This window comes from Anas acuta, chromosome 1 (assembly GCF_963932015.1).
Source record: "Anas acuta chromosome 1, bAnaAcu1.1, whole genome shotgun sequence".
In the NCBI taxonomy this organism is placed as follows: domain Eukaryota; kingdom Metazoa; phylum Chordata; class Aves; order Anseriformes; family Anatidae; genus Anas; species Anas acuta.
Genome location: NC_088979.1, coordinates 174951611 through 174970759, shown reverse-complemented (window position 1 = coordinate 174970759; position 19149 = coordinate 174951611). Strand labels below are relative to the sequence as shown.

The 19149-nt window shown below is 36.8% G+C and overlaps 1 protein-coding gene across 8 annotated transcripts in view; it reads left to right on the top strand.

Moving 5' to 3' along the window:
- PNPLA8 (patatin like phospholipase domain containing 8) overlaps positions 1-19149 on the top strand; it is a 36462-nt gene that overhangs the window by 6471 nt on the left and 10842 nt on the right. For 7 of the 8 annotated variants that reach the window (XM_068669463.1, XM_068669460.1, XM_068669461.1 and 4 more), the window contains exons 7-9: positions 4652-4823; positions 8137-8194; positions 10520-10714. In XM_068669463.1, the coding sequence (XP_068525564.1) occupies positions 4652-4823; positions 8137-8194; positions 10520-10714 (425 nt within the window). Of the gene's footprint in view, positions 1-4651; positions 4824-8136; positions 8195-10519; positions 10715-11473; positions 12565-19149 lie in introns of those variants that run through there. The other variant, XM_068669464.1, reaches the window with a different exon arrangement.

Sequence of the window (19149 nt, the reverse complement as noted above, 5' to 3'; positions counted from 1 at the left end):
TTTATGTTTTCTTTCGGCTCCCCATTTGCAGATGTTGACATCCTGATTGTGTCTGACAGGCACACCTAGACGGTTGGGGGTCTGGAGGTCACAATGTGTGAGGAGAGGCTGGAAGAATTGGGTTTGTTCAGCCTTAAGAAGAGAAGGCTAAGGGAGGCCTTATTGCTGTTTCAGCTAACGTGAAAATACAGAGAAGCTAGCCTATACTTGAAGGTGCACAGTGGTAGGAAAAAAGCCAGCAGGCACAAGCTGCAGTACAGGAAACAATGATTAGGTACATGGAATTGCATTTTCCTTGCAAGGATGGGAAGAGTTGCCTGAACAGACTGGAATATCCATCCTTGGAGTCGCTCAAAACTTGGATGAACAAGTCCTGAGCAACCTGCTCTAGCTGAAACTCCTGTTTGACCAGGAGTTTGGACTGGACAATCTCTAGAGGTCCCTCCCAGCCTTAATTACTCTGTGACTCAATGATAAGTTGCTTCTCCTTCGGAAGTAGGAAACTGTAAACATAAGTTTATTTTAGGAAGACTATCATTGCTTTTTAGATGTTATGCTAGACCAGTGGCAGCAAATTACTGTTTTAAAACATGAGGTATGCTCTAGTTCAATAACTCAGTTTCCTTTTGAAATCCAAATTCTTTTTCAATATACTTATTCTCCAGTACAATTCAGTTCTAAAATGTATTAAATGCAGATCACTGTGGGTAAATACATTGTCCATGTTTCCAAAGATGTGTTTAGTAGGTTCAAAATAGTAGAGAAGGGGTGAATGGTTAGGACTGCTAGACAGAATTTGTTTGCAGACACGCTATCGTTTGCCTGGTTTACTTTTTTTTGACAGTCTGAAAAAATTCTTAATAAATTTATTTAGCAGTGTGAGGGGTTGTTTCTTTTGGAAGGTATTAGAAAAGTTCTGTTAGTGAAACTGTCATCTTCAATCACGATAAAAATGTTTTATCTTTGCTAGAGAAGCCTGGTGTTCTTACTCAATTCAATCCCACTACTGATTAGAACTAACTTTATTCTGAATCCTTCTCACCGGATCTTGGGGTTTGTAACTGCTAATACTTAACTCTTTCTGTTAAGCTTTGTTTCTACAAGCAAGTTTGTCTGCACCAGTCCCACATGCAATAGGTGACAGTACCTGGCTGGGAGAGGATGTGCATGTTTGTCAGCACGTGCTAGCTGTGTACGTTACCACTGCAGTTTGTGTTGACAGCTCGTGTACCGATAGGATTTGCAGAAGCTTGCAGCTGGATGAATGATGGTTTACAGAAGTGATGTATTAAGTGATAAATGCTATACCCCTTGTGCATTACAGTTCTTTTTTTTTTTTTTCTGCTGTGCTTTTCACGTCTCTTATAATCCCTTACCTGTTTTGCCTTTGAGGTTAAGAAATCAGTGTGCTGTGACTTCAACATCAATCTGTCTTTGTAGTTAGTTTCTCTGTGCTTCTCTACGCTGTTGGTTATAGGGTGTAAAAGTGGCAGCCACACAGAAAGATCGCTGAAATGATGCTGTAATGAGCCCTGCACGCTTAGGTCACTTACTGCTGAGCACAGTACCTGGGTAGGGAAGCACCAGAAAATCCACGAGCCTGTGAAACAGAGAGAGCCACTGAATGTTGTTCTATGGAGGAAAAGTTAACGTAAATCCTGTGCAATGTAGAATTCACAAGAAAAACATGGGGCTGGTTCCCCTATGCGTTCTCCCAGCCATTGGTGATTTGCAAGTTAGGAGCCTCCTGGAACAAAGTTGGCATGTCTCTATATTAAAGTCTTTTTTTCCTCATATTTTCTTTCCAGTTTTGAAATGCTTTTTAAACACCTTTCTGACAGAAATCTAGTTTCAGGAAAACTCATAAATAAGTCAAGTCATGGTATTATAGAGCTGACATTGACCTTAGGCTATCTCATTTCCCAGGGGATGGATCAGCTATGAATGTTTCACTGCTGACAGTTGTCAGACTCTGAATCATAACAGATGTCTTCAGAAAACTTGTGCTCTGCTGTCTTTAGACAACAAAACTTCCAAATGTAATGTCAATCTACTGTTGCAGTTCAAATGTTTCTTCTTGTCCCGACTCCCCAGGGACATTGTTTTTCTTTCTCTTTGCATTAGCCTCTTATGTATATGAAGGCTTTTGTTATACCCAGTTTATTCAGGCTTTCCTTGTCAACAGACTTCCTTGATGTGTGGTTGTGCTTTTTTTTTTTGTGGATTTTTTTTCAGTTTGTCCATTTGTTTTTTGAAGAACATAGTGCAAGTCAACATAGAGCATTTCAGTTGAACTCTTATTACTGCTGAATAAGGAAGAAATACTACTTCATTCAGGTTATATTCTTATCTGTCTTGTGTCTTATTAGTGACCCATGTCCTTCACGATATGCTTCTTAGCCTCCCAGGCTTTAATTTTTTTTTTTTTTTTCCCTGAAGTGTTGACAGTCGAGACTGAGAGTGTGAGCTGCTCTTTCACTAGGCCATCAGATAGAGCCTGGACTCTGATTTTAAGCTTGCTCTCCTGTGAGTGTCTTGTTACCATGCAGCAGGTTTCAGCAAAGCCCTTTATCATGTAACCTGACTCTGATAATACGTACTGCCACTTGTGTGCTGACACAGAGTGAGGGTTTTGGTGCTCTTTCTCAGGTGGTGGTGAGGACAATGAGCTTGTATTTGGCATGAAGTTTGCCCTTCAGTTTGAAACTATTCATGAAAATAGTAAGTACATGATATTGTAGAATTAGTGCTAGAGACTAAAGAGGAAAATAAGGTAGCAGAGAGCTTGCATTATTTTGGAAAACTTTGCTGATAGATGTTTGGTCTGAGTTGAATTTTGTGATATGACAGTCAAGTAAGTTTCTCTTGACACAACTTTAATGTGACAGGTAGCCCCAGGTTAAATTAAGGATGTGTGCTACACTTAAGAATTGGGAGACTGTTGATACATTGACACTGCTATCATGATTGGGGGGTCTGAGAAGGGAAGAAGCTTGGAAGTGGTGTTTCCTTTAAAGCCATCTGTGGCTGTATGTAGTTCTTTCTGCATGTGTGTTTTATTCTTAATCCATTTCAAGAATTTACTTTTGGATTGAACTTTATTCAAATGTATTGCATTCATTTCCAGATTTGAAAGACCTTAGTCCTATTTTTTCTTAATACTTTAGTTATATCTCAGCGTTGCACAATTAGATTCAGAGGTTGTATACACCCCTTTCGGTTTAACATTCCTAAGAATTTTAGCAATGTATTGATTGTAAATTTCAAAAGTCTTTTTAATGATATTCTGCAGTCTTGCTTTTTGGAAATTGTTTTGTTCCTACAGAGGTAGGTCATGCCTTTTTTAGGCACACACTAGATGGCAGTATGTATGAATAGAAAAAATCTTTTGGAAGGGACCTTCAAAGATCCAGTGCCTCTGCCTGAACACTTCAGGGCTAAACCAGAAGTTAAAGCCTATTATTGAGAGCATTCTCCAAATGTCTCTTGAACACTTAGGACAGGCTTAGGGCAGCAACCACCTCTCTAGGAAGCCCATTACAGTGTCTGACCACCCTCATGGTAAGAAATTTTCCTAATACCTAGTCTGAACCTCCTCTGGCACAGCTTTGTGCCATTCCTGCATATCCCATTGTTGGTTATGAGGGCAAAAAGACCGCCACCTGCCTCTGCGCTTCCCCTCCTCAGCAAGTTGTAGGGCAACGAGGACGCCTCAGCCTCTAGAGTGGACGACCCAAGTGTTTTCAGCCTCTCCTCACAGCCTTGCAGCCCTTTTACCACCTTTGGTGCTCTCCTCTGGATGCTTTCAAGACCCTTAACATGGTTTTTATATTGTGGAGACCAGAACTATATGCAATCTTCAAGGTGGGGCCATGTTAATGCTACTTGTAAGGGAGAATCACCTCATGGACTGACTGGTCATGCTGTGCTTAAAGCATCATAAAATGAGATTTACCCACTTGGCTGCCAGGACACACTGCTGGCTCACGTTGAGCCTGCTGTCGACCAGCACCCCCAGATCCCTTTCTGCTGAGCTGCTCGCCAGCCACTCATCTCCCAGCCTGTGTCTGGCATTGCTGTGTCTCAGGTGCAGAACCCAGCATTTTCCTTTGTTGAACTTCATGCTGTTGATGATCATTCAATGCTCCTAACTATCTAGATCCCTCTGCAAGGTCTCTCTGAGTGATTGATTTTAAATGGTTGCCACCAAATGTATTCAAGAACAGGCAAAATTTCTGTTGTCTTAAAGAATTTTCCTAGATTTTTTCTTCAGTCAATCAAGGAGTTTGGAAGATTGCAAGCAATGCTCCAAATACTTCTAAATACTACAGCATAGATTATTCTTCCTCATTTCTCTTTCCAAATAAAGCAGTGGAATTAATTTCCTATCAGCCATGTATGTTTTTGCAATGATGAAATCTGCAAAACAAAATAATGTCATTTGTCAATTTCTCTACGTTCTGTTTATGAAAGATAGGTCCTTCTAAAGCACGGTTTATGATGTTTGAACAGTAATTTGGTGATATAAATGTCAGTTAATCTTCCCTTTTCAAGATAGATGTTCTGCTAACCTATGAACTATGTTAATGGTAATCCATCATTGTAATCTTATTCCATGTTATATTTAACACTTCAAAATACTTCTTTTCAGGAGCTATATTAGCTTTTATGTTGGGGTTGTTCCATATTCCTCTGGATGATTGTGAAGAACTGTATCGCAAGTTAGGATCAGACGTTTTTAAGCAGAATGTAATTGTTGGAACAGTCAAAATGGGTTGGAGCCATGCCTTTTATGACAGCGATATCTGGGAAAAAATGCTCAAGTAAGTAAAAATAAATTATTTTTAACCTGATTTTTAATGCAAGTTTGAGAGCTTTCATTTTTGTTATTGTTTCCATGGTAAGCAAATTCTTAAAACAAAGAAAAAAGATTAGCCTATATTCTCATTCTTCTGAAATAACTGTTTTCTATTTACCAAAACATTTAAAGCCTTTAATGTAATGGTTTCTGTTTCTGGGGAATAAAGCAAGCTTTAGTGCACTGATTTCTGATTATATTCCTGTCTGTTTGCCAACTCTGCTTCATCTGACTCATTACAAATCTGCTACAGATTTTACTAGCCACATGCTGTGCCTTTTTATTTTTTAAGGAGACATAGCAAGAACTGAAATAATGTGCTGTAGTAGGCATTTTTAATTTTAGATGCTCTATTGAGTTTTCTTGCCTCCTTCCCCTTCCTTTAAAAAGCGAAAAGAGCTGTAAGGACTGCAGTGAAAAAATATCCAATTTGTTAGAGTTAGCAATGAGAAGATACTTGTTCAGAGATATGTATACAGGTGTGTTAATAAATATATGGGGGGGAGGGGGAAATCAGTGGAAGAAATTGCTAATGCTTATTAAAAATTCTGTTACTTTTATTCATTTGTAGTCATGTTGATAGTTGCTGTGGTTTAACCCTGGCAGGCAGCTCAGCACCACACAGCCACTTGTTGTGTGGTCTCCCCAGGAATGATGGGGGGAGATTCAGAAAGTTAAAAGTGAAAGAACTCCTGGGTTGAGATAAAGACAGTTTCCTAGGTAAAGCAAAAGCTGTGCAAGAAAGCAAAGCAAGGAATTTATTTGCTGCTTCCCATCAGCAGGCAGGTGTTCAGCCACTTCCAGGAAAGCAGGGCTCATCACACGTAATGGTTTCTTGGAAAGACAAACACCATCACTCTGAATGTCCCTGTCTCCCTCCTTATTTACTCCAGCTTTTATTGCTGAGCATGGTACCACATGGTATGGGATGTTCCTGTAGCCAGTTTGGGTCAGCTGTCCTGGTTCTGTCCCTTGTGCACCCCCAGCCTCCTCACTGGCAGGGCAGCACGAGAAGCTGCAAAGTCCTTGGCTCTGTGTAAGCCTTGCTCTGCAACAATTAAAAACATTGGTGTGTTATCACCAGTGTTTTCATCAAAAATCCAAAGCAATATTGTGTGAGCCTCTACAAAGAAAATTAACTCCATCCTGGCCAGAGCCATGACAATAGCTCAGTTATTTATAATTTTTAGTGGAAGCTAATAATGATTCTGAAAGAACAGAAACAACTTACTCTGAGAGCAAATGTAAAATGGTAAAAAGCTTCTCTGGATAAGAAGTGACAGGTTTATTTGGAAATGTGGTTAATGCGTTTTATGGGATTGAAAGTGTTTCTTCTGGACATTACAGTGACTTCTGCTGCCTGAGGTTTAAGAATATTGATGGTTTGTTGAAGTGAAGATAGGCTTCCAAGCACTTTTTCTTTGTGATTTTACAAATTTTTAGGAAAGTTAAATGTTAATGATACCAATATCATGTATCTTTTCTTCTAAGATATCTGGAGGTCCTCTTTCTTCCAGAAAAGAGGCAAGGCAAATAAATACCTCTTTTTCTTCCCCTGCCCAACTGGAACAGTCTTACAAAGACCAGGATTACCTCGTGTGGAAGTATTTCATGTGCCTTTAATTAAAATGCTCTTATTCTTTGTAGCTGCATATAACACGAGGGAGGTAAAGGACTCTATTCATGGACAGTGGACAAAAGTGAGGCAATTATATTATTCATAGATTAAAAATAAAATCTAGTGATTAACAAATTACTCTTCTTTGACCCAGTTCTGCAGTGTTGAATGGAGATGCTATACCTACACAACACTTCACTGAAACAGTAGGATTTCATGCAGGTTTCCTCACAGCCTAGAACTAAGAAAGAAATTGAAAGGTCTTACAGCATCTCTTTATGGAAATAAGCTCAGATCTAACTTTAAGTAATTGCATGGGAAAACTACTTTGTATTTTCTTTAAATATAAGTCTTAGCAATGCTGAGGTGTTTTTTTTTTTCCTGTTTAAATGGTAGTTAGGTTTGTCAGTGTTGCCTGAAATAGAGTATAAATTTCCAATGTATAGACATGCAACTTACATTTAGCATTTGATGGGATTACTTCCAGGAGAAGTATTCTTGCTGAAAATAATTCAGCTAGTGTTGCATTAGGCTAAGGCTAATATTGAATTCATTCATGGGGTACATCATAAATTCCATTTCTGAAAATTACAACTAATTTTGTTTAACTTCTTATTCAGTGTAGTAGGGAATTGATTGTCTTAGATATTATTGTAACTTATTTTAACGTTTCTTATTGACTCCTTCTGTTACAATTTGAAGAATGGTTTTAATCAGTTATTTTAATTACTTTGTGAAGAAAATTATACCTACTGTATAATCTGTACATCAGTCTATGTAATGCTGTATTGAATTGCATTTACAAGGAGAATCTGGTGTATAGTTCCAGTTTTTGTTTTCTTTTGTCTTTTCACATTTTTTCCTCTCATACTATCTTGACAAACAACTGGAGAAATTTTTCTCATACTGAGAAAAAAAAACAAAACAAAACAAACAACTTGCTGATTTAAATGAAAGCCTCCTGAATTGTTATGGATGAGCACCCGCTCTATAGGCTTTTATATCTTGATTCTAAGCAAATGGAAGTTGAAATAGATGCTGCTATGAGATTAACTAGTATGCTGATATTCTCCAGTGTCCTGCATTATGCAGGAGGGCTACCTTTTAATTAGTGATTAGAAAACTGAATAGGAAAAAATTCCACCTGAAAAACGAGTACTAAATGTATATCGAATTATTATCATGGAAAATAAGCTTACAACTTTCTTCTAAATCATGCAGAACAGTGCATATCTTCTATCTTTGCATAACGTAAAACAGTTCAGGAGAGTTTCATTCCTGTAAAACTGCCTAATGAGGTTATTGATTTTTGGATTCTTAAATGCTGCAAAGTACTTTACTGTCCTCTCAAAGTAGTTGAGTAATGCAAAAATGCACTGACTTTTTGTTTAAGTATGTAGCGAAGTGAGTAACTGAATCAAGACTTCAGTCACTCTTCAGACTTACTTCCGACAGCCTAGTAGGTATGAAGTACTGGTTAACTGAAGTTAACTTCATTAACTCTTGAAATTTGTTGTGGAATTCTGATTATTAAAGTGAAATCCAAGCATTGTTTCTTCTAAATGCAAAATTCTTAGAGAAGTTGGGGGTTATAAAAATGTATGTCTTTTGTTCATGCTAAGCTGATGGAGCACTTTCAATTTTTTACATTTATTTGCAGAGAAAAAATGGGCTCAAATCTTTTGATTGAAACGGCAAGAAATTCCAAATGTCCGAAGGTACGTACAATGTTCTGAGGTCAATACAACCTGTATGCTTCGCAAGTACTTAACAGGATTCGAGTATCATCACTAGAAGAATATTGGATAAATACTAAGGGTATTGATAAGCTCTGCAAGCATCTGTATAAGACAACCTGTGCTTATAAAGAATAAAAATTAACTAGACACTTTAATTTCTTTAGCAGTTTCTCATGTTTTTAGGTAACACTGTAAGATAGAGTATGTTTCAGGTTTGTAAGCAGAGGGGTACTTAGGTCAGCCTCTTGAAGTTGTGCAAAATTTGTTTTTGGATACAAGAAAATTCTAGTATCTGGAGATCAAATGGAGATCTGGAGATGATGTCAAACGCAGTATCTTACTGTGTAGTAACAGGAAGGAGTCTCTTTTCAGTTTATCTGGGCTACCAGGTTTTCTCCATTCACATTTGCAGGCCTTAAGTTCTCTGTTCTTTCTGTATCATCTAAAAGGCACCATTTAGTTGGAGGGGTTTTATATTCAGCAGCACAAGAGTGAAAGATGAGAAAGCATTGGTATTTTTGGTGAAGGATAGGGTGTGAAGAAAGAAGGGAAATATAATAGCACATTTCAGAACAATCTGCAATTAACAGGTGTTTTGGTGTCATAGCAGTATATTCAATGCTTTACTGTTAAATGGAAGACATTCACATTTTTCTAAACATAGAAACATGTGCTTGACTGATCGCGTTCCTACTCCATGCCTAAAACAAGGACATGAAAAGGCTGGAGTGGTATGTTACTTTCTGAGAGAGAAGTTATTCTATGTTGACTTGAAAGTTATCTTTGAACTGGGATCTTTGGCTTCCTTCCATGTTCTTCAGTAATAAAACATGAATATAAATAGAGTTGAAACTAGTTATTCACAGTAATCACTTTGTAGTGCTGGCACTCTTTGCAGGGCCAGTAAAATCAAAATACACGGTTGTGTGTTCTGTGATGCTGTTAAATTCAGGAAGAGATGGATTTTTCCAAAAGATGCCCGGCATTTTACAAGTTACACTTTCGCTTCAAGAAACGGGGAATATGGGTGTTACAAAAAAAAAAAAAAAAAAAAAGGCATCGGTTTGGAAAACTTAATAGAAAACTTATCAAAGTGTTTCCTTCTGTGGTGATGAGAACCAGGCTTTTCTTTTGACAAAACAGGAAACTTTTTTCTCCATCAAATGATATAATATAAATCATGCACTCATTTTCCTTCTCATTTTTATTTAGAAGTTATACTTTTGTTTTCTTTTTTTAAGGAGGTGAACTTGCTGTGTATTAAATGATTTACTTACGTAGCTGAATAATGGAAATGGATACAGCGATATCACAGTATCAGCTGCTAGCGTTGTTGAGTAATGTTTCACATACAAAAAAATATTCAGTAAAACAGTACACAAAATAGAATTGAACACCCACTTGTCTGCTATAGAGTATTGTTCTAAACAGGGCCAGGCAGTCTGGGTACATCCTCACAAAAAGGTCTTGCAAATTCTAACACTCACCCATAATTATAGGTACTCCCACCTCATGCATTTATATCTGTAAAATGTGCTGAATTCTGCAGTCATGCATTTTATGGAAATGCAGTTGTGGCCTTTCTCTTAAACTTATGTATGTGGCTTAATGATGTTTACATGTCCTTACAAAAAAACTTGAAAGAAAGTCTTTCAAAGATTTTTTTTCCCCCTTTGGAAGAGATTTTTCCTGCAATCCTTTAACAGAGGTTGCAATGGTAAGTAATTGTTTCTTAGGAGAAAGTAATTGATTGATGTTTCTTACATATGTATTTCATATCTAAGTTACTGTTTGCTCGTTACTGTGTGAGAATTGTACAGGCCTACTTCTAGTGCGCTTTTCACTTCCATTAGGATTTTTCTTTTAGAGCAGTTTGAATTACGTGGAGTTTGAAATAGTAGTTCAACAAAATAAATATGCAGGGATTATTTTTTTATGTGTATCTAGCAAACAAAGAATTGGCTTTGTTTTCTAGTGTTAGCATTAACTGCTACTCATGAAGGTGGAACTTTTTTTAATTGCATATATGACACTAGCTTTTGTTTAAATGTCAGTGGATAGATACTAGTAGAAACAAAATAGTGGAAACAATATTAGGTTTAAAAAAGCTTTCTCTTTAGGGAGATTGTTGTTTTTTTTTTAAGTTCTTAAATTTTAAATAAGTATTGTAAAAAAGTTGATAAAATATGTACAAAGGATGACAGAGACTCATTAGATTTATAAATTGAACTTCATAGTTTGTGAAATTGTCATTATCATATTATTATGTAATATAACTCAGTTTTGTTCCTTCTGACTCCCTAGGTAGCAGCAGTAAGCACCATTGTAAACAGAGGAACACCACTCAAAGCATTTGTTTTTAGAAACTACAATCACTTTCCTGGGGTTAAGTCTCATTATATTGGAGGCTGTCAATATAAATTATGGCAGGCCATCAGAGCATCATCTGCTGCACCAGGTTACTTCCAGGAATATGTCTTGGGCAATGATCTTCATCAGGTAAGTTGAAATCTCATCCTTTAGTAAATATTTTCCAGTATTATTTCTGGAAAAGAAAGTTGCCTGAGTTTCTGAATCAGAACTAAGCAAATACCTTCATAGCAGAAAGAAAATGTAGGGCGGGTTAGGAGTAAGAAAGGAAACTTTTGATTTGCATAGCCCTTATAGAACTAGAAGGGTATTGGCTTAAAAATCTTTATGCTATTAATGTGAACTTAAGTTCTTCTGCTGTTCCTTTCTTTTCTGCCTGGAAGGAAACTTTATATGGGTTGTAAATGCCTCTGACTTCCTGCTTACAACTGGTATTTCATTGAGCGTTATTTCACTAAACAGATGGTATGGCTTACTATCTAACGATACTGTAAGGTGTGAAAAATTCAAGTTGTGTGTTTCAGTGTTCCTTTTATTAGTGAACTTCTGCTTATGAGCTACTTCTAATTCCTTTTGTACTGATAGTTAAAGCTCTACGCTGATTCTGAGTTTAACAGCAAAAAGTAGGAGATGCTCTGGCAGTTAGATTAAAATCATAAGACAATTGCAAAAGAAATTCCCTTGAGGATAAAGCAGTGTCTCCTGTTAATAGTGAATGGGAGGAGTATTTTCTGAAGACTTGATAAATTGACTAGAATGAGGGGGAGACTGGGACACACTGCATCTGTGGTTCAAGAATTAAATTGCCAGTGCAGGGCCCAGAGGCAGACAGGACTGTTCTTTATGGACACGAATTGTTAAAACATTCCTCACATTACTTTATTATAGCTCGTGTTGGTGACCCTGAGTGGTGAAGAGTGAAGCAAATTAACTTTACTTACTAGATGTTTTTTTAATCTTTCTGTTCTTGTCCTCCAGTGCCCCTTGATTGTTCCATAAGTCTGAGTTTAAAGGAATTGTTTTTACAATACATAACTTATTTAAAAATATTAGTGTTTATTTGCGAAAAGATAATTTCAGGTCTGTCGCAGAAAGGACTGTAATAGATGACTGAACCCCAGACCTTTGACAAAGACAGCGTAGGATTCTATCACTTAAATCTAAAGAAAACATCCATTACATTCCTATCATACTAATTCATATGATGGCTTTAGCATTAATGGGAAGCAATATTAGCATATTTTCAGTAATAAGTGTACCTGTATCACATCCACAATTTCTCATGGTGTTCATTAAAAGGTTTTGTAATCTCATTAACATAGTAGTGTGCATAAGTATTACTAAAGTTTAGCGGATAAATAAGGAATGTAAATAAAAGTTTCATTATATTAACAGTCAATAAACAGAAGAGCTGATACAAAAGCAAACCAGGTAGAATTTAACCTGAAAAAATCAGCATACCTGGGAGAACAGTTCTGCAAAACTTATCTGCAATTGTCCTCTTAAGAAAGTGAAAGCAAGTCTGCATATTTTCTGCCTAGACTGATAAAGCAAGAGAGCTAAATCGCCAGATGAGAGGGTAAAAATACTTTAAGGTGTAGGACACTGCTTTTAGACTCATAAGTAGCATGAGGCATGTATTTAATAGTCATACATCATACTAAGGTTTGAGGGTACCCAACATGTTATTTATATATATATTTTTTTCCAGTGCTCAGTTTCTTTTTGTTCCATACATTGTTGCAGTTGCTGAGGCTTTTGGAAAGGATAACAAGAGAGCTTATTGTAGGCCTTTGTATGTTTCTTTTCATATAAGACAGCTTTTTACTATGTAATGTAGTTTTCTTAAATTACTTAGATTTGATGAATTTGTCTAGTTTTAAATGTTAATTAATGGAAACTGTTCATATGTTGGCAATTTTGTGTGTGCATTCCAAAACCATTAAATACTCATTAAATACCATGTTTGAAAACAGTAATTTCAAAAGTTAAGCTATATGTTGAATGAACCTCTAGAAGGAGATGGAATAATTGCATTCAGCTATGTAAAAAGTCCATACAACTTGTGGGACAAGGGTTCCCATGAAGGGCAGGATAGTTCTACTGCGACAACCAGATTGAGAGCACTTCCATTTTCTTCATCTTCTCTTTTTCCGTTTTGTTTAGAGCCCTTTTCTTTCTCTTTTTTCTGCCTTGTTTAGAGCATTTTAATCAAAACTGGCTTTGAAAAAAGCAAATAAGTTGTTTTATTTTTGTAAAGCTAAACAGGGAGTTTCACACCCTCAAACATGGTTATCAGATACTCTGAAACCCTGAAATACGGTTATCTTCCATCTGTCCAAGCAGAACTAGAAAGGGAGCTGCTTTAGTCTTTGGAGTTGTTCCAAGCTGCTCCTTAACTGCTGGAATGGGTCAGGGTTAAGCTATGTGAGGCACTTTTCTTTCTCTTCTCACCCTTCTGCCTCCTCTTTCTTTGAATTGAGAGCACATCAAAGTTTGTGTGTGCTGCTATATGAAGAGCCACTAAACAGTATGATGTTTAACTTCTACAGATTGCTTAGATAACTACTTGCTTTAATATTTTTTTTTGAATTGCCAAACTTGTGAAATGCAATGAAGTGGATATTTGATACCACCTGTATTCACTTTAAGTCCAATTTACTACACCAGAGAACATCAAGTTATGACTAATGTTAGTAGAGGACAGGTACGGTATTCTTAGGTACACAGAGGTAGAAGGACATCTAGTTCACTTTTTCTTACTCGAGATTCTGGACAAAGCCATTCCAAGCCTTCCCAACACTGTTTCACAAGCTTGATGTTCTTTTGTTAAAACGCTATTTGATGTATTTTAATTGCTAGAAAACAAGGACTTAGGACATGATTAAATTAATTCTACAAAATTCACACCTATGAGTTCCCAAGGTTTTGTATTTTTGAGGTGTTGACCTTTTAAACTATAGAGAACTGAGTATGATTTCAGTATTAAACCTGCTTATTGTAGTAGAACTATATGCTAAATTTTCTATTTAGTATCATCTGAAAAATCTATCTTCCACCTGAGCATGATATTTTAATGCGTTTGAATTCTTGTAGAGTCCAAAGGATGTCATCTTCCATGCCTTCCTGGGTTTGTTTCCTCAGATTGCATTTTTATTAGCACATGGGATGTGCTTGTTGTTTAATGGGGGACAGGCTAGCAAGGTGCTTTACTACAATTTGCCACATAACAGTTTGTGTGCAGATTTGTATCTCAAATTTCATTTCCACCAGCGCACAATCAAGGTACCTTGAATTACTGTTTTTACCCTGGGGGAAGAGCTTCCATACCTTTAGCAGACTGTTACACTTATGTTCTTGGATTTAATGGTACCTCAATAGAAAATATAAGTTAACCAAGGGTTTTATCTCTAATAAGAACCCAAGATGAATTGAAAGGATTATGTGTACGTTCAATAGGTCACGTGGAAATACTTTTTTTGCACTACAGAAATAAAGGAAGCATACCTGTGTTAGGCATTCTGAATGGTACCATGACTCTTGTAACGTGCATCATCATAGTGTGCATTAATTGTATGCCAGAGGATTCAATGCTGTACTATGGTATCAGAAAGGTGATGGTACTTCTGTGGATTTTTTAATGGATTGGAAACTTGCATTAATTCATCAGTGTAATCTCTTCTGAATATAAACTATGCTAGTTCCTTATTAATCTATATATAATCTACTTCTGCCATGATGATATTTCTACATGTTTTAAAGAATAGAGGAAGGTAAAAATACTGGTAAAAGTCTGTGAAAACCCAGAATGGTAAATATGATGGGGTTTCTTACTTTGAAGTTTGGGACTCTAAAGGATTTTATATGGATGCCAAGCTTTGTATTGACTTACCACTCAGTTGTATGTTTATATATGAATGAAAGGCACTGTGGCAGTTGACCTGACTCTTCAAACGTATGAAAATACTTACTTTGATAATGGGAACTAAGTGGTTTATTTTTTTTATGGTAAGTCTGCATATTCTCTTTTATGCTATCTAACTTTTGTTGAAATTGGTGTCCTTCCTGAAACTGCACAAAGAGGATGCGTAAGAGTTGTGTAGGGTTGAGATGCATCAACTCCTGAAGAACTAGTAACCAGCCAGATATGCTGGAATCATGCCTGAGCTGAACTGTGGCTGTTCACTTTAACGCTGATGTTCCCATACCTATATATATTTATACATGCATGCGTATTTGTGTACGCACATGCATGCCCTTTCTCTGGGAACATTCCAGTCTGACGTCCTGTATCAGCCACTCTAAATGTTTGACAGAATTCAGTGTTAATTTATTAATAAGTTAATTATTTCTATAACTGCTTTGGATCTAATTGCTAAGAAATGCATTTCTAGGTGCCTAAACTGTCTTCTTGTTCATGCTGTTGAGAACCTGATGGCAAATTAGTTAAATTTCCACAACAAGTAAGCAGTTCAAAAAACAAATAGCAATATTTACATTCAGGTCAATCATGCCATGCTATCTTGTTCCACCCTGTCAAGAAGGAAAACCAGTGCAGCTGTTGGTAGATGAGGGGAGGAGGATTAATATTCTTTGTGGTTCAAAAGAGGAACACATTAGTATTCAAAGGGATTTAATCCCTGTAACATGCTTCTCCAGAAACCGTGCAAGTCAAGAGAGACCAAGTCATGATGTCACAGTATTGAAGCTGCATTGCCACATGTCAGCCTTTTTTATATTAAAATCTACTTAAGAAGTATTGAGGGAGTCTAAACCTCTCCCCAGTCCCATTAAAACAAGTCATTTTTTTCCCTACTTCTCACAGAGGGATGATGTTTCTTAGATTCCCCTTTTCTTCTGTAGTGTAAAAAGCATTTCCTTTTTAGCTATTCAATAGTGTCACTTCAGTAGACTGTGGTATGCTGAGCAAATTGCCAATTAATTAATAGAGCAGTTTTAAGATTTAACAAAATCATTATGCACACTTCATTTACTTGGTTTTACAGCAAAAACTAAATTTGCACTGCAGGATTAATTAAAAGGGCAATGAGGAGGAGGGGGAGGAATTTAACAAAGACATGTATTTCTCTAATAATAAAATATACTCAGTTTAACACAAACGACTTTTTCTTGGTGCGTTCCCATGATTTCATTGCTGCAATGCAATTCCATTTAATGAAACACTGGTGTTGACTTACAGGAGTGTTCAAACAATCGCGTTTTCTGACCTTCGAGCAAATCGAATACTGAAGTGGTTAACAAATTGGCAGCTAGTCTGTTAGTGGAGCTTTAGTACGAGGGTAACAGTATGTATGGTGAGAATATGACCTACAAATATATATATGTATATATATATATATACACACACACACACAATACAATGACATGTAACTAAAATTTCAAGTTTCGCCTTGTCTGAAAAATAAGAAGCTGCATTTTTTCATCTTCTCCCCTCCTTTTATGAGATGGTAAATCTGCCAAGCCGTTTCATCTTTGTAGCTTGTTACAGGAGAGGCTTCAAAAGTGATTCGCTTAGTGGATCCTGCCCTAATTGGTTTTACATGGTAGCTTTTAAAATTAGATTCAAGGGTACTTCCCAGGCTCTAAGAAGACATAGAATATAGGTCACATTGGAGTTCTTTTCATTCTTAGGATATGCCACGGTGATCAGTATGCACCAGAGCTTACACAGGCTGTGGTTTAATAGGTGTATCTTGTTCTCACAATGATAGAAACAAGTATTTCTTTGTTTCTCTGTCTACTTGTTGCCATACATATTTTTTCCTACAGCCTTTGAGGTAATATCTCCTACTGGTTAAGGATGGAGGAATTTACTGGAATGCGTTAGCTACATGGATACATGCAATTCTTCTTCTCTTACGGATTCTGTAGGGTTGGTTAGCAGCTCTTAGGGTGGATGCTGATGATGCAGTTTGCCAGCCTTCATGAAAATGCTGTTTACTGTGCCAGTGTTACTCTGCAGAGCAGACTCCCCACAGGATTCCCTGCAGGGACTTGCTAAGTGGCTTGGTTTTGGAAGATTTGTTTAGTGAAACAAAATTGAGAGGGTATTTCGTTTAGGCATTTAACTTGGAAGCATTGTAATTTTATTCTATCATGGTTCAGTGATACTTTGTTATTGTAAATGTAATTCTCAGAGTGCTTTTTAAAGAAAATACAGTCACTCTCAAAGAAGCTGTATTAGGTTTAAATATTTTTGTTTAGACTTGTGAGTCTATATACCTTTACTGACACAGTTTACCAGCTAACATTGACTGTACCTAAACCTTATAAAATCAGAGGAGACTGTTATAATGAAATACTAAGAGCTGAGTCAGTTCAGAAACTTGTCCAGTCAATTTAGGTTGCTCTTCATAGTTCTGATGCTGCTGACCACCGTTTCTTAGGAGATCATACAGGACAACTTGCTGTCAGTTTTTATCACTTGTAATTTTTACTTTGCCAGGCTGAATATTCATCTAATGCTGACTTGAAGGGGGGCGTATTTCCATCTGAAATAGCCTCCTGATAATCATTGAAAGGAAAGCCTGACAAGGTAGTGTTACACGATAACTTCTTTTACACGATAACTTCTTTCCTTACGGAGAGTTTGTTTATGATATATGGCAGTCTGATGTGTACTGCAAGCAATCACTTCATGCTTTGTAACTTGCCATGCGCTGTTACTTGCCTTCTATAGAGTAGTTTAGGATACTGCCCTCTGATAGTCATGGGTGCAGGTCTTACCACTGTGATGGTGATAATTTGTAAAGTGTAGAAAATGCGCATGAAGTTGGTCAATACCAAGCCCCTTAACATTAGCTGTGTGGGGTACCCAGAGCCCTATTTCCTGTGCTGAGTTTCTCTTCCATTGTAAGGATTAATCTGTAGTGCTAATTTTGCAAATCCCAAACCGGCTGGAAATCTCTTCAAAGATTGTTTATCTTCCAATCTTTATCTTTTTTTTTTACTGGGTGTATGTATAAACACTGTTTTTAGTAGCATATATATTTTAGATTTGGGGCTTCAGAACCCTTTAGATTTATTTCAGCTGGCATTTCCTCAGGAGGGAAAAAAAAAAAAGATAAGAGTATAGAACAAAACAGTTTCCCTTGGGTCAAATCCAGCCCTTTGTCATAGTTGCCAAGTATATGGACTGCATTTGATGACTGTAGTTCATAAACATGTAAAGCTGTCTTTGCTGTTGATGCCCTAGCAGAAAGTTATTTAGAGAATGATATTTCTTCATCTTTAAATGGCCAGCAAAATTCTGGTTTTCACTCTCTGTTCATAGCAAGTGTACACAAGTTCTCCTTGTGCCAGTACTGTTTTCCAGATTAATTTACTGTTCTTTTAGTAGTATTTACACTTCTGATGTGTATATGGAAAGTTCTCTTATCCTTTTTTTATTTTGCTAGTCTATGTATGCCAAGCTGTCTCACTCTTGCAAAATAGGCTCTATGTTCCCTTGATCATTCTCATAGTCCTTCATTGCACCTGCTGCAGTTGGGGTAATGTTTCTTGAAACTGGACTGCTCAGTGTGTTTTGGCGTGACCTAAGACATACTGTGAAAAGTCGAATGATACACCAGATTCAAAATCAGCATTTCTAAACTAGAAGCAAAATTTAGAGAAGCTAATTTGATCAGCTGGAACACTGTATTCTAAGTGAAGTTTTAGCTGTGTCATGAAATTCTTCTTTTCAAAGGAAGATAGAGCATAGAATTACAACTTAAGATTCCAATTTAGTTCTGAAGAGCACAGCTTTGTGTTTATGAACACTTTTCGTGTCATCTCATTTGGGTTTTCCTAGACCTCAGAATCATTCAGTATTTATTCCAAAGCCTTTGTATTTACAAAGCCTCTAATTTTGTAGTAGCAGATTTGATTAGTGGTTACGTACTTCTGAGAAAACGGTGAAGAGGATGAGACCCAGACCAGCCTTCGAGTACTTCTGATAGAAAGCAGTCCCCAGCCAAAGAGATCCTCACTCATGTAGACTCTTGTCCCATCTGGTTATTCTCCACTGTAGTCTCTTTAATCACTTTACAGTGGTCTGGTATGTAAGGTGCTTGATAAAACAAGATTTTTTTAATTTAAAAATTCTGATTAAATTTCGGTATCAAGCCTTCAATGAATCCATGGTATGTTTCATCATTCAGGCATTTACTTCTTAATTTAGGGAGTAAATTCCTACAGGACTCAGGAAACTGTTGGTTAGCTGCCAAAAAAAAAAAAAAAAAAAAAAAACAAAAACAACAACAAAAAACAACACTTCATTTAAAAAAGTATTGTATCATCCCTTTATTTATAGTGAACATAATACTTCCACAGCACAGGGAAGGAAAGTGACCCTTAACACTCTCCAGCCTTTGCAACGTGCCCATCTCTATAGAAATGAATCAAGAAAAGAACAGTTGAAATAAATCAGCATAGTGTGAATTATAGGCACTTTAAAATTGTTCCCTGTTCTGTCTTTAGATTACTCATAAAAACTTCTCGATGTTTTTACAAGTTCTAACATGAATCTTTCATTCCTTCTCATTTTCTGACCCTCAATTCTT